We start from the raw sequence: 13,404 nt of genomic DNA on the forward strand, positions 1-13,404 counted from the left end.
CAGGACACCGGCCCTCCAGGACCGAGTTTGGGCAGCCCTGGTTTAGAATGATGCCTATTTGTTAAAAAAACTGAAGTGATTTCCACTGGTGAAGTTCCGTTTTGGCCATCTGAGGTCGCTATTTCCCTTCCAACCGAACGCGTATTTCACCTCATAGAGAAACATTGAAAAGTTTTTGTTTTGAATAACAATGCATGCTGCAAGGAGGTCTGTTATTGGTTGGCGGTTTTCGGTGTGCAGTCTCTGATTGGTCCATAGCTTTTAAAGGGGGTTTCGGGGGGTCCGTCTCTCCCAAGCTCTCATCTCTGCGCTCCGCGTCCGTGGCAGCATCCACTCACTCTTTTACTACTGCCTGCGATGTGACTCCACGCCGCTCGCTCGCTGGAATAGCACCCTGCGTGACAAGTGACGGATTTTACGCGCACTCCACGCCGTCCGGTTTTCCAAATTCAAGGGGACACCGCGGCAGCGGCCAATGCCTTTTACCATGACTGTGGGATTAATAACGGTTTTGTGTGCTGTAACGACCGTTTTCGCGATGGAAGGTAAATATGTGGATGTTTGTCTCTCTTTGAAGCGCTCCGTGGAGTGCGTTACGCGCGGCGCGCTTCAGGTTTGACAGGTGAATGTCTCGTAGCGGAGAATTGCGCTGGGATTTATTCGGGAGGACTAAGTTGAGTATAGAAAGAGATCTCTTTGGCATCCAACGGAGTTGGGAAGGAGTTTATGTGGTTTTTTAGACAGACGCGGGATGGTCGGGGCGCTGAATGTTGCGGAATGAATGGTTGGATTACGTAAAAACCATGCTGGTCGTTAACATGTGGAGTTTAACATGGTAACTGTGGTTAAGAACATAGGAGCGGGTCATTTTATGATCAGCTTAAACTGGTATGTTGCTGGTCTAAGATGGTCTTCTAGATTGGAACAGCTAATGACTACCTTGGACTGGCTAATTTTCAGTTAGGACCAGAGAAACCAGCGTGCCCACCTTAAGCTGGTTCAAAATGGTCTACATAGTAACAACATTTAGGATACTTGGTAATCTTAAAACGAATATGTTCTATGCAGAATGACCTGAAAGGCTTACAAATGTAATTTTCTGTCTTTTCTTGACAGTTTAAGTGTTTTCTTAGAGAAAATGTTTTTTTTTTTCAATATAGAAACTGACTGGTTGAATCTTTTGGTTTAGTGTGATTTTGGGCAGTGAAAATGACCTATGCACTGACTTTTTATAACGCAATTTACTCTTAAATACTTAAAAAAAAAAGCTAGAAACCGGTATATATTATCCATATTCAGGATGGTTGACCCCAAAATGGGTTTTTTATTTGCGTTATCAAAAATCTGTATGACTTGCACAAAAGGAGATGTTAGGAAGAATGTTAGAGACTAACAACCCCAGTCACCATTCACTTTCATTGCATCTGTCGTCCATATAATGAAAGTGAATGGTGACTGGCATTCTGCCTAACGTAGCCTTTTGTGTTCTAATGAAGAAAGAAAGTCAAACAGGTTTGGAATGACACAAGGGTGAATAAATAATGACAGAATTTCATTTTAGGTGAACTATCTCTTTAATTGACAAACCCATATTGGACTAGTAATACCTGTGTCCTGTTCAGGAACATTTGTGTGTGAACACAACCTCTGATGAAGACCACCGGTGTCATGTTGTAGTCAGGTCATTCTCAGCGAGAATGAGAGAGGGCAAAACATCTCCCTCCTTGTCTGGCATTTGACAGATGGTGGTTGATTGGTTGTTGCAGCCGCGCCAGAAATCAGACGTTCAGTTCGACATGCTGTGTGTGTGTGTGTGTGTGTAGATCAGTAATGAACACACAGCCAACATGAAAGGATTGTCTATTTGTTTCCATCTCCACTGCCTGTCCAATTCCATCCATCACACAACCTGTTTGCTTGTCTTTCTGTCTGATAACACTCATACAGGTATTGCGTAAGTCTGTGTATAGTTCACACACAGTTTTATTTGCAACCCTCTGCTGCTCCCTAACTCACTTTGCTTAAACGTGCATGCTTTTTTTGCATCATAAAAGCTAAAACGCTCTATGATTTACCTCAGACAGTCAGCACTAAATGATGTCTGCGCAAGCTCTAATGTGTCTGATTTAGATTCCAGCCATACAGAACAGACAAAAGCATTGTAGAAATTCATTTAGGAGAGTTTTTCCCCCCATGTTCAAGTTGAAGTGTGTCTGAAGGCGGCAGATGGAGGGAACGGGGTTAGTGATCCCTTCTTTACTGGCTAATTGAAAGGCAATTGGCCTTTGTGGTTTAAAGTGTGTTTGCTGTGGTAGATTTGTGTGTATTAGCCTCTCCTTGAGCCTATATCAGCAAGATCAGATTATAGCTACTAATTGCCAAACCAGCCCGGTGACCACAAACAATGTGTCAAAGCCATGTGCACCTCGGAGAAGGCGAGAGAGAGCGGATGAAAGAGATGGGGGAGGGAGATGAAAAGCAAAACTGTGTGTGTGTGTGTGTGTGTGTGTGTGCATGTGTGTGTGTGTGTGCGAGTGTGAGGAAGATGAGGGTCTGGGGGACCATCTGGGATAGTGGAAAGTGGAGTGACTCCGCTTTGACATGTTTCCATGCGTCAGTGAGCACGGTTCATCAGCCGTGCCTAATAATCATAAATCTGATAAATTATGAATGCACACATATGTCATTGCACTCGTGAAACACTAATGCGTAAATCTGTCTAGGTGAGGTGATGTTAGTTAATTATACAATTGTCAGTATGTTGTTTTTGGACCTTTATTAAATTTGTATTTTTATCTTTATTTTTTTTTAAGACTGTTATTAATATTTCTAATATAATTAATTACTATATATAATTATGTATTTTTTAAAATTAATTTTAGATTTATTTATTTATTTATATGTTATTATTATGTTATTATTATTATTATCCTGTTAACCAAGTCTTTGTTTACATTCAATAGGACATTGAATTTGACTTCCTTAATTTTTTTGTAGGTTTTATTGTTCATAATAGTTTCATACATCATCATGTTTTACTCTGAAAAATTAGGTAGGTAGAAAATTAGGTTTCATATTGACTTGAAAATGGTGTGTAGATCATGAACTTTGTTTGAATTTTCGGTTGAGCTGATTAGAAACTGATGCGAGTTATAAAAATAAGCTTTATTATGAAGACTGTCACGATAATCTTCACTCAGGTGAGCTTTCTTAGATCTGTTTTGCTTTTCGTGTGTGTCTGGGAGGATTTAAGTGCTCAGTCAGGATTTTAAGTGCAGGTTTGATTGGCCTGTCATTTTGACATTTTTCTCTCGGTGGAAACATCAAATAGGTTATAGAAAGCACTCTAGACTCCTAACACACACATACTCAGACATCCAAACCCTCGGTCAAGCCCTCGCCTTTTAAAGAGGTCTGAGAGTGTGGTCATGTCACTAAGGGCATCGCAAGTGCATCCTTGTTCCCACATCGCTGGCCCAAATAAACAAGCCTTATCTGAAGTCACTCGTTCTGTCCTCCGTTACTGCCACGGTCGGAGTTTGTTTTATCAAATGACTTCACCGCAGACCGAGCCAACGTCCCGCCCGACACTGTTGTTCTGTTAGAGACAAAGAAACCCAGTGGAGTTTATCCACACTCGCTGCAGGGAGATGGCACTGCCATCAGTGTACTGAGTTGACCTCAAATCACCTGCCTCATCCAAGCTGCTAAATGATTGTTATGTAGTTGAACCCATCAACCCAAGACAGCATACTAATTCTAAATCATATATATGTGACCCTGGACCACAAAACCAGTCTTAAGTCGCTGGGGTATATTTGTAGCAATAGCCAAAAATACATTGTATGGGTTAAAAATATTGATTTTTCTTTTATGCCAAAAATCATTAGGACACTAAGTAAAGATCATGTTCCATGGAGATATTTTGTAAATTTCCTACTGTAAATATATCAAAACTTAATTTTTGATTAGTAATATGCATAGCTAAGAACTTCCATTTGGATGACTTTAAAGGCGATTTTCTCAATATTTTGTTTTTTTTGCACCCTCAGATTTTCAAATAGTTGTATCTTGGCCAAATATGGTCCTATCCTAACAAACCATACATCAATGAAAAGCTTATTTATTCAGCTTTCAGATGATGTATACATCTCAATTTTGAAACATTTACCCTTATGATCAATTTTTTGGTCCAGGGTCACATACATACACATATATATATATATAGTATTATTATTATTATTATTATTATTATTATTACTGGTTTGTATTATTTTATTAAATATATTTATAGTATTTGTAATATTATATTTATTTTGTAATTATTATTATTGCAATTATTATTTGTAATTATTACTATAATAATCACAAATAAGTTGCTTGATGCAATTAAATATTTAAATCTATTGACATCCCTTTTTATAACACATGCAGACATCCATCTGTGTTTCTTTGTCTGTGTGAAGATTTATTCATGCTTTCTCTCCAATCAGTCTCTATCACGCAGTCGACTAAATGCACACAACGTGCCCATAATTTATTTAAGGGTGGACAGGACTGTGTGTTGGAAATTACTGCAGCTGATGTGAATAATGAGCTACAGATGCTGACCACACTTTTCCTATTTCCCTTTCTCTTTTTTTCCTACTTGTCCATGGCATGCAAATTCATCTTATCGCTCTCTTGCTGTGCCACGTTGGCAGAGATTTAGGATGATCGTGTTCTTTTTCTCTTATTTTACAATGATGACCAGATTACTGGAATAATATCCCACTTATTACTCTGCTACTTTAAATAACACATTAATTTATGTGAAATATTGATTCACATTAATTTGATTCACAATTACAGACACATTTTAATTTAGTATGTGAATACATTTGACCTCAGATTGCTGCCACTGTCCAATCAGAATCAAGTATTTCAGATATCTGTGCCTCAATACTGCACACATACGCCCACAGACGCTTGGGGGGAGAGTTGGTGTTCTTGTACGGTTGATTATAAACCTCTCCATCATTAACAGACTAAGTCATCTTTGCTCATGAGGGGTTAAAGGACTTTTCATGTTTGCTCTATCTTCCATATCACTGTCTGCTCAAAGAGCAGCGAGCGAAAAGCACTAATGCACCTGCAAATGAGATCTCTCATCTCTCTCTAAATGAACGCTTGCTCAGAAAGGTGATGGAAACAGATAAGACGGATTTTTTTTTAATAATAAAAAGACTTCCTCTTGTCTAAGTTCTTCTCGTAAAGGCAGAAGATACAGACTTAGATCTCTATTAAATATTAATGTGAGGGTCAATGGACTGTCATGGCTTTATGGATGTGCTGACCTGATGACTTTTAAAGGAAATACAGCTGTTTGCTTTTTGTGATGTGTGTGTGTGTTGACTGTCATAATTTGACTTTCAAACTGAGCAACTCTTCTAATGCTGACAGCTCCAGCGGTTGAGTTCACTCTAGGTGAATGTCCAAGAAATATGGATTTGGAAGTTGTTGGCTTGATTTGAGTGCACACTGTTTAGTTTGCATATCCTGCTGAAACAGCCAGATTTATGTTGGTCTAATTTGGTTTAGTGCTGATTTGTTGCTGGTTTATCTGAGAATTTATGTTGGTCCAGATTTGATTATACTGGTTAGTGTGGGTCTAGACTTATTGGTGCAACTTGTGAAATCATTTTGTTATAGGTTGGGTTATGCTGGTCAGTGCTGTTCTAGGCAGTTTTAACTGACAATTCATGTTGGATTACTCTGGTTAGTGCTGGTTTGGTGTTGATATAGGTAGCTACATGTCAGAACGTGATGGTTCTGTGCTGGTTAATTAAGTCTACGTTTGTTCTAAAAGATTTTAGCTGAGAATTCATGTAGGTTCAAGTTGGTTTATGCCATTTGCTACTAGTTTAGCTGTTCATGTTGATCCCCCTGTTGAAAAAAACAGCATATGCTGGTTAGTATGTGCTGCTGGTTTGAGCTGGTTTAAGCTGGTCATGTGCTGGTCATAAGCTGGTCATGTGCTGGTCATGAGCTGGTTTATGCTGGTCATGTGCTGGTCCTAAGCTGGTCCTGAGCAGGATTTAGTTGCTTAGGAACAGCATAGGTCCAGCACATGACCAGCTAAGGACCAGCGTAAAACCAGCACATGACCAGCATAAACCAGCTCATGACCAGCTAAGGACCAGCTCAAACCAGCTCATGACAGCTAAGGACCAGCTTAAACCAGCACAAACCAGCAGCCATGCTTCAAAACATACCTAACCAGCATATGCTGTTTTTTTCAACAGGTTGGATTACACTTTTTAGTGCTGGTTTTGTGTTGATCTAGGTAGTTACATGTCAGATAGTGATGGTTCTGTGCTGGCTAATTAGGCTAAGTCTATGTTTGTGCTAAGATTTTTAAGCTGAGAATTCATGTAGGTTCAGGCTGGTTTACGCTGTTTATTGCTGGTTTACCTGAGAATTCATGTAGGTTTAGGTTGGTTTATGCCATTTATTACTAGTTTATCTATTTATGTTGGTCCCGGTTGGAATACACTGGTTAGTGCTGGTTTGGTGTTGATCCTAGGAAGTTACACATTGGATAATGATGGTTCTGTGCTGGTTAATTAAGTCTATATTTGTGCTAAAAGTTTTTAGCTGAGAATTCATAGAGATTCAGTCTAGTTCATGCTGTTTACTGCTGGTTTACCTGAGAATTCATGTAGGTTCAAGCTGGTTTATGCTGTTTACTAATGGTTTATCTGAGAATTTATGTAGGTGCAGGTTGGGTTATGCTTGTTAGTGCTGTTTGGTGTTGATTTTGGGTAGTTACATGCTGGATAGTGATGGTTCTGGAAATTTTGTGCAAGTTTGTAGCAGAGAATTAATGTAGGTTCTGACTGGATTTGAATTATGCTGTTTATTGCTAGTTGAGCTGGGAATTCATGTTGGTCCATGTTGGATAGTGCTGGCAATTTTTGCTGACAACTAATGTTGTTCCAGGTTGGTTTTTGCAAGTTAGTTCTGGTTTGGTACTGGTATGTTGGTGGTTTGGTGTAGGGGTTTTGCAATATACTGGTACTGACAATAAAAATTTAATACTGATATCATGTTAATATAATAATATCTTAAATTATTAATATCTTAAATAACTGGCTGACAGGCTGCCATAGAACACAACTCTTGAGTGTGATATTTTTTGGTGAAAATAGAAAATAAAGTTAAAGATGAATTTGACATGGCATTATTTATTTAGGTTGCAAATTCTTTTGATGTCAGCAATCCTGTAGTCAAAGTCTGATATTGTGACAGCCCTAGTATGGTGCCAGTTTAGCTTATGTATCAGCATAACCATAAAACGGGTAGATTAACAAAATCTTGTTGGTTAGGAAGTCTGGTGGTGACATCAGCATCCAAAATACAGCATATTCTTGTGATCGGCTAACAGGATAGTGTGGGTTGTCATAAATCAGATTGAAGTATCCAGGTGTTTCGATCTCTGTATCCACGCTCACCCTGCTGCAGTTTTGGACCCTGATAAATTTGGGGGCATCTGGGTGACGCAGCTCAGCGAGACCATCTCTGGTCCTCCGAGATCTCCGTACTCTCCAGACACAGCAGCCAGATGGGGTGTGTGTTGGCATGTGGCATCACGGAAGAACCGGCAGACCTCAAAGCCCTGTTGGTTTCTTGTCTTTTATGGGTTCTGCTTTTCCTGTCTCAGACCGCCATCGGTCTCACTTCACGCTCTGTGGCTTTTTCAGCATCACTAGATTGGCAAACGAGGTCTGAAATGGCCTCGTTAAACCAAACAGGCATGTGTTCATATTAATTTAGAGCAGAGATGAATGGCGAACGTCCCCAGAAATCACATTCGGACCAGCTAATTGAAAGTAACAGCAAAAATGTCTAAGAAAAATTACGTTTGATCTAATGCAATAATAGATTTGTTTTTTGTTCTTAGGAGATGCTGACTTGTGTCAGGTTAACCATAAGGAAGTTGGGTTAAATAGCGATAATAAACATCTGGGAAAGCAGTGCAACTCTTTGTCGCACTGACCCATGAGTTTAGAGCCCAAATCTAAAATCAGTCTCCTCTGAAAATGCTGCGCTGTCTATTTGGATTTATGGCCCTGCGTCACACAATACCAGCCCCACCCTCCAAAAACCATTTTATCAGATGATTTAAAAGTCACCTGGTTGGGGACAGAGTGAATATATGTAAGTGCAATCAGCAGAAAAAGCTAGAACACCATTTTTTTTTCTTTTCTCTTTCTCTTTCTCTCTATGTGAGACTGGTCAAATGGCGTATTGGGTAAGTGGCCCCGTCAGCAGATATGGGATCCTCCCAAGTGTGTCCGGAGGAGAGATTGTGGCAGGGTGAATTGATTATTGTGGTATGTTTCCAAAGGTTGTTAAGGCCAAGCTTCAGGCCTAATTAAAGGAAGAGTTGAAAATGAAAATCCCTTCCCCTCATATTGTGCCAAACTTTTGTCTGTGGAAAACAAAGGACGCATTTTGAGGAATGCTGAGCTCTTTTCCGTACAATGAAACTGAATGGGCGTGGAGGCTGTCATGTTTCAAATATGAAAAAAAAAAAAAAAATATATATATATATTGTCAAAGTAGTCCATACAAATCATTCTTTACTGTATATACCTAAGTCTTTTGAAGTCATATGATCGCTTTGTGTGATGAACACTGAAAGTCATTATTCAGTTAAAATGTTGCTCATTTGTAACTTAAGCCTGTTCAAACTTCAAATGTATACCATGATTGTGTGGATATTAATATGAAAAAAAAATATTTATTTATTTATGCATTTATGTAACGTATTTTCAATTTCTTCTGAGGTCAGAATTTTTTATTATGCTCACCAAGGCTGCATTTATGTGGGAAAAATAAAATACAGTAAAAACAGTCATATTGTAAAATATTATTCCAATTTAAAATAGCTTTTTTCTTTCAAATATATTTTAAAATATAATTTATTCCTGTGATGCACAGCTGAATTTGCTCCAGTCTTCAGTGCCACATGATCCATCATCATTCTAATATGCTGATTTGGTGCTCAAGAAACATTTCTTCATATTATCGATGTTGAAAACATATTATCGATGTTGAAAACTAGCTGGAAATTTCGCAGTGGCGGCTCTAAACCTCATAAACACTTTTTCTAGGAGATGATGCCATATGGTGCAAAACATTACTGATTTGTTTATGATTTTTCACCCTATTCTAACTGATGCATCACGACTATCACAAGTCAGCTGGATGGTGTTTGCTTTGAATGTCACTGCCTCCTTCGTTGCATTCGTAAGTTGCTTTAAATGGAAGCATCTACCAAATGAATAAATGCTGTAGAGAGCTTGCTGGCACATTTACACCAGCATTAAAAAGAATGGTTGTGGAATGTGGGAAGGAAAGCATTCGCCCAATAAGCCCATTCAGATGTCCTATTAGAGCCCTGCATGCAGGCTTGGGACAACATGAGGGTGAGTAAATAATGACAGAATTTTAATTTCAAGTAAACTATTACTTTAAACTCCCAAACTTCCCCCAGCAGCTCACAAAATCCTGTTGTCGTCGTGGGGTCTGTTTTGACTGGGACTGTTTTTTCTCATTGTCTTCGTTCTTTCCCTGCACTGTCATTTTTTGAAAGGAAAGAGGCATTTTAATTAAAACTTGAGGCAGCACAGGCAGCAACAGAGAGTTCTGCTTTCCTGCCCAGAGCGCAGCCAATAATTGGTTCTGTTCCCTCTCGCTCTCTCGCTGTATACTCGGTTAAATAGATGCAGTTGTTCAGTTTGTTGGCCTTTTTTCCGTCGTCTTTTCATTTTCTTCTCCTCCCCCCACTCTTTTTTCTCCTCTCCAAACAGAGGTGAAACCCGAGTCCACGTCTGTGTTTGGGTTGCAGACGGAGGGGCTGTAAAGGTCTGGACGTATGAAAGACGGGTTTGAGTTTTAGGAGCCTGAGAAACAAAGCAGCTCATTTATTACTCTCTTAAAAGTAAACTATTACTTTAAACTCCCAAACTTCCCCCCGCAGCTCACAAAAGCCTGTTGTCGTCGTGGGGTCTGTTTTGACTGGGACTGTTTTTTCTCATTGTCTTCGTTCTTTCCCTGCACTGTCATTTTTTGAAAGGAAAGAGGCATTTTAATTAAAACTTGAGGCAGCACAGGCAGCAACAGAGAGTTCTGCTTTCCTGCCCAGAGCGCAGCCAATAATTGGTTCTGTTCCCTCTCGCTCTCTCGCTGTATACTCGGTTAAATAGATGCAGTTGTTCAGTTTGTTGGCCTTTTTTCCGTCGTCTTTTCATTTTCTTCTCCTCCCCCCACTCTTTTTTCTCCTCTCCAAACAGAGGTGAAACCCGAGTCCACGTCTGTGTTTGGGTTGCAGACGGAGGGGCTGTAAAGGTCTGGACGTATGAAAGACGGGTTTGAGTTTTAGGAGCCTGAGAAACAAAGCAGCTCATTTATTACTCTCTTAATGAAAGCTGCTTCCAGCGCTCTGCCATAATGGTTTAATTTCACCTCTCGAGTCCCTGGATTAGTCCGGGAGGCACAGGGACACTGGGGCGGAGGGAGATGAAGGGGCTTCATGGGTTGATTTTGGAGTTCTCACGTAGTCTCGCTCTCTCAGAAACTTTTTCAGCCATTCAGCTGTTAATATAGTCTTTTTTAGGGTTGTTTTTGAAAGGGTGAAGCAAAAAAAACATTTTGGGCTGGAATATTACCAGTAATTTGGAGCAGAGTTGTTGACAGTCTTCCAAGGTCTCAGGACAGTTCATTTTTATAAATGTGTATTTAGTTATAGCGCTCATGCAGAGAGTGCAAATTCAAATGAAGCATGCAACATCATTTTCTGACCTTTTTAATATTCTGTGAAAATGCAAAAAAATATTGTATTTTTTCTGGAGAAAAGTAATTTGTATTTACGTTTTAACATTATGTTATGTTGTGGTTGGTTGACAGGGCTTTGGTATGTCGTTGCCAATATAGGGATGCACAATATATCAGTACCATGTCATCATTATCAGCTGATGTTAGACTTTTTAATTTCTTGTCTTTTAATTTCTCAGTCAATATTGGATATTTAATTGGACAGGCTCATTATTTTTACAGTTAGATTACCATCTTCCGGTGCTTTCTTAAAGTTAATCTTTAACATCACAAAATGTAATAAAAATGTATGTACTGTATGTAAATCTGATTTCTAGATGCACAGTAGCCTGATTCCCTCCTTAAATTTAAGTCTAGGATTTTTTTGGTCCATTTTATTGTGTGTAAGTCTAAATGCTTTAAAAAAATAAGAACACAATTTTCCTCAAAAAGCTAGGCTACATAATTTGAGCTCTCATTGCAACCCATTGTTTATTAGTGTATCATTCATTCAAACCCTAAGTGTGAGGACTGGTGTGATCAATTTACAGACAGAGAATAATTAAAAAAAAATTTCCAATCACAGCCGAACATGACCTACTTTACGCTCACATTATTAGCATGAGGATTTCAACATCCTGTACCTGGCACAGTTGTTTCCGCTCAGATCTTCCGTCCTCTCAGCTGTGTCGTGTATCACCAGCACCAGTGACTGATCGTGGCGTTTCCTCCTCGACTTCACTGATTTTAAACTGCTCACCGCACGCAATCAGCTCACCTCAGAAAATCAAGGTTCGGGTCAGCAGGAGGGCTGACTAATGTTATTAGATCATTAATATATTTCATCACCATGTGAATGCACCTTTTCCTATCATTGTCTCATTAAACTGAATTAGGAGAACATCTGGGGAAAAAATGACACAGAACGTTAAGAGGACGTTCCTCTATAAAGGCTGTTTGATTTGCTATGCAGGGACCAGCGTCTCGATGGCATTAATGATTCAACTTAACGCAAGCCTGATCATACATCAAAAAACAACAACAACAAAGCGAGCCAGAAGAGCTTATACAGTCTAGTTGGGAAGCGTGGAGATCCACCACACAGATCAAGATCATTCTACTAATTTACACAATACACTTTGGGGCTGTTCCCTACGCATTCATCTTTTGATGCATTGGTGTGCACTACTCCTTCCATTTTTCAAACAGTCAGTTTAAGTTGTTTAGAAACAAACCCACACACGGACACACCATTTTTCAGCTTTGCCTGCTCCGAGCCATTCATTTTTCCTGGGAGACGTTGCGATTGCTATAATTGGCCATAGTGGAATCGCCATCTATAGTCCTGCAGGTCTGCCACAGGCTATCAGCCATCTGGGCTTTTATGACGCTGATCTTGTATCATCTCCGGGGGCTGTGGATTTCATGCCCATTGGCAGTCTCACTCGTACCTAGACACAAATCTGTTCACTTTTACAGCAGTAGTTTCTATGCGGCGAGCGGGCGGTTCGGGAGCAACGATAAAGTCAGTTTAGTGTCCTGCTTCTGCCAAACAGGAGCCAAAATGCTAGTGTGAATCTAAAAGTGGTCACGGTTGTTGTTCTATTCTATTCTATTCTATTGTGTTGTTTTAGTATTAATCATATACTACTATAGTATTTGTTAATATTTAGAATTTGCTTTTATTTTTATAAAAATACATTTTAAGTTTTAAGTCATTTTAATTTTAAAGTTTTAGTAATTTGTTTGTGCTTTTTACTTTATTATTATTTTTAAACATTTCTTTTAGTTTTAGTTTTATTTCAGTTTGTCATTTTAGCAATTTAGTACATTTTTGCAATAAATGTTTTTTCTCCATATGTTTAACAATCCTTAAACCAATAGTTTTAAATTTCTCTATTGTTTTTGATTCAGTTATTTCATTTGCAAATCTTCTTGGGGTTCTTTCCCTCATTAAAGCTATTACACAAACAGTCTTGCACATTTAAAAGTAAATGTGAACAGACAATTTGCTGATTGCTTGTTTTACTTAATTCTATTCTATTCTATTCAGTGTCATTTTAGTATTATTTATGTACAATTATAGCATTTGTTAATATTTTGGATTATATTTTAATTTTAGTTAACATTTTAGTAATTTGTTTTTTGCAATACGTTGTTTCTTTCCATATAATCAACAATTTTAAATCAATAGTTTCATATTTCACCATTGTCGTTAATTCAGTTATTTGATTAGTAATCTTTGTGTATCTTTGTGTTTTTGTCTGATTTTCAAATATATATATTTTTTTCTACAGATCAGTTTGTAATGTTATGATTGAAACTCTAACAAAGATTGTTTTATTTTTTTTAACATCCACAGGGAAGATACTTTCACAATCAAGGCCGGAACCAATCTTTTTATCTTAATTGTATTGCTCTAGTGCTGAAAAACGTTGTCTTTGTTGGGAAGTGAAAAGAGAAGTTAAGTTTAAGGTCAGTAATCTCAAATAAGCAAATGTCCAGATTTTTAAATCATCATCACCAAAATAATGCAGTGGCGAC

The 13,404-nt window shown here is 38.5% G+C and overlaps 1 protein-coding gene across 1 annotated transcript in view; it reads left to right on the top strand.

Moving 5' to 3' along the window:
• The first annotated feature begins 354 nt into the window (after positions 1 to 354).
• The window catches only part of LOC107660122 (ephrin type-B receptor 1-like), a 252,460-nt gene continuing 239,410 nt past the window's right edge, over positions 355 to 13,404 (top strand). Inside the window, exon 1 of the mRNA XM_016449358.1 lies at positions 355 to 545. Coding sequence (XP_016304844.1) covers positions 476 to 545 — 70 coding nt within the window. The 5' untranslated portion in view covers positions 355 to 475. The remainder of the gene's footprint in view (positions 546 to 13,404) is intronic.

Source organism: Sinocyclocheilus anshuiensis, unplaced genomic scaffold (assembly GCF_001515605.1).
Source record: "Sinocyclocheilus anshuiensis isolate Anshui unplaced genomic scaffold, SAMN03320099.WGS_v1.1 scaffold850, whole genome shotgun sequence".
Classification (NCBI taxonomy): domain Eukaryota; kingdom Metazoa; phylum Chordata; class Actinopteri; order Cypriniformes; family Cyprinidae; genus Sinocyclocheilus; species Sinocyclocheilus anshuiensis.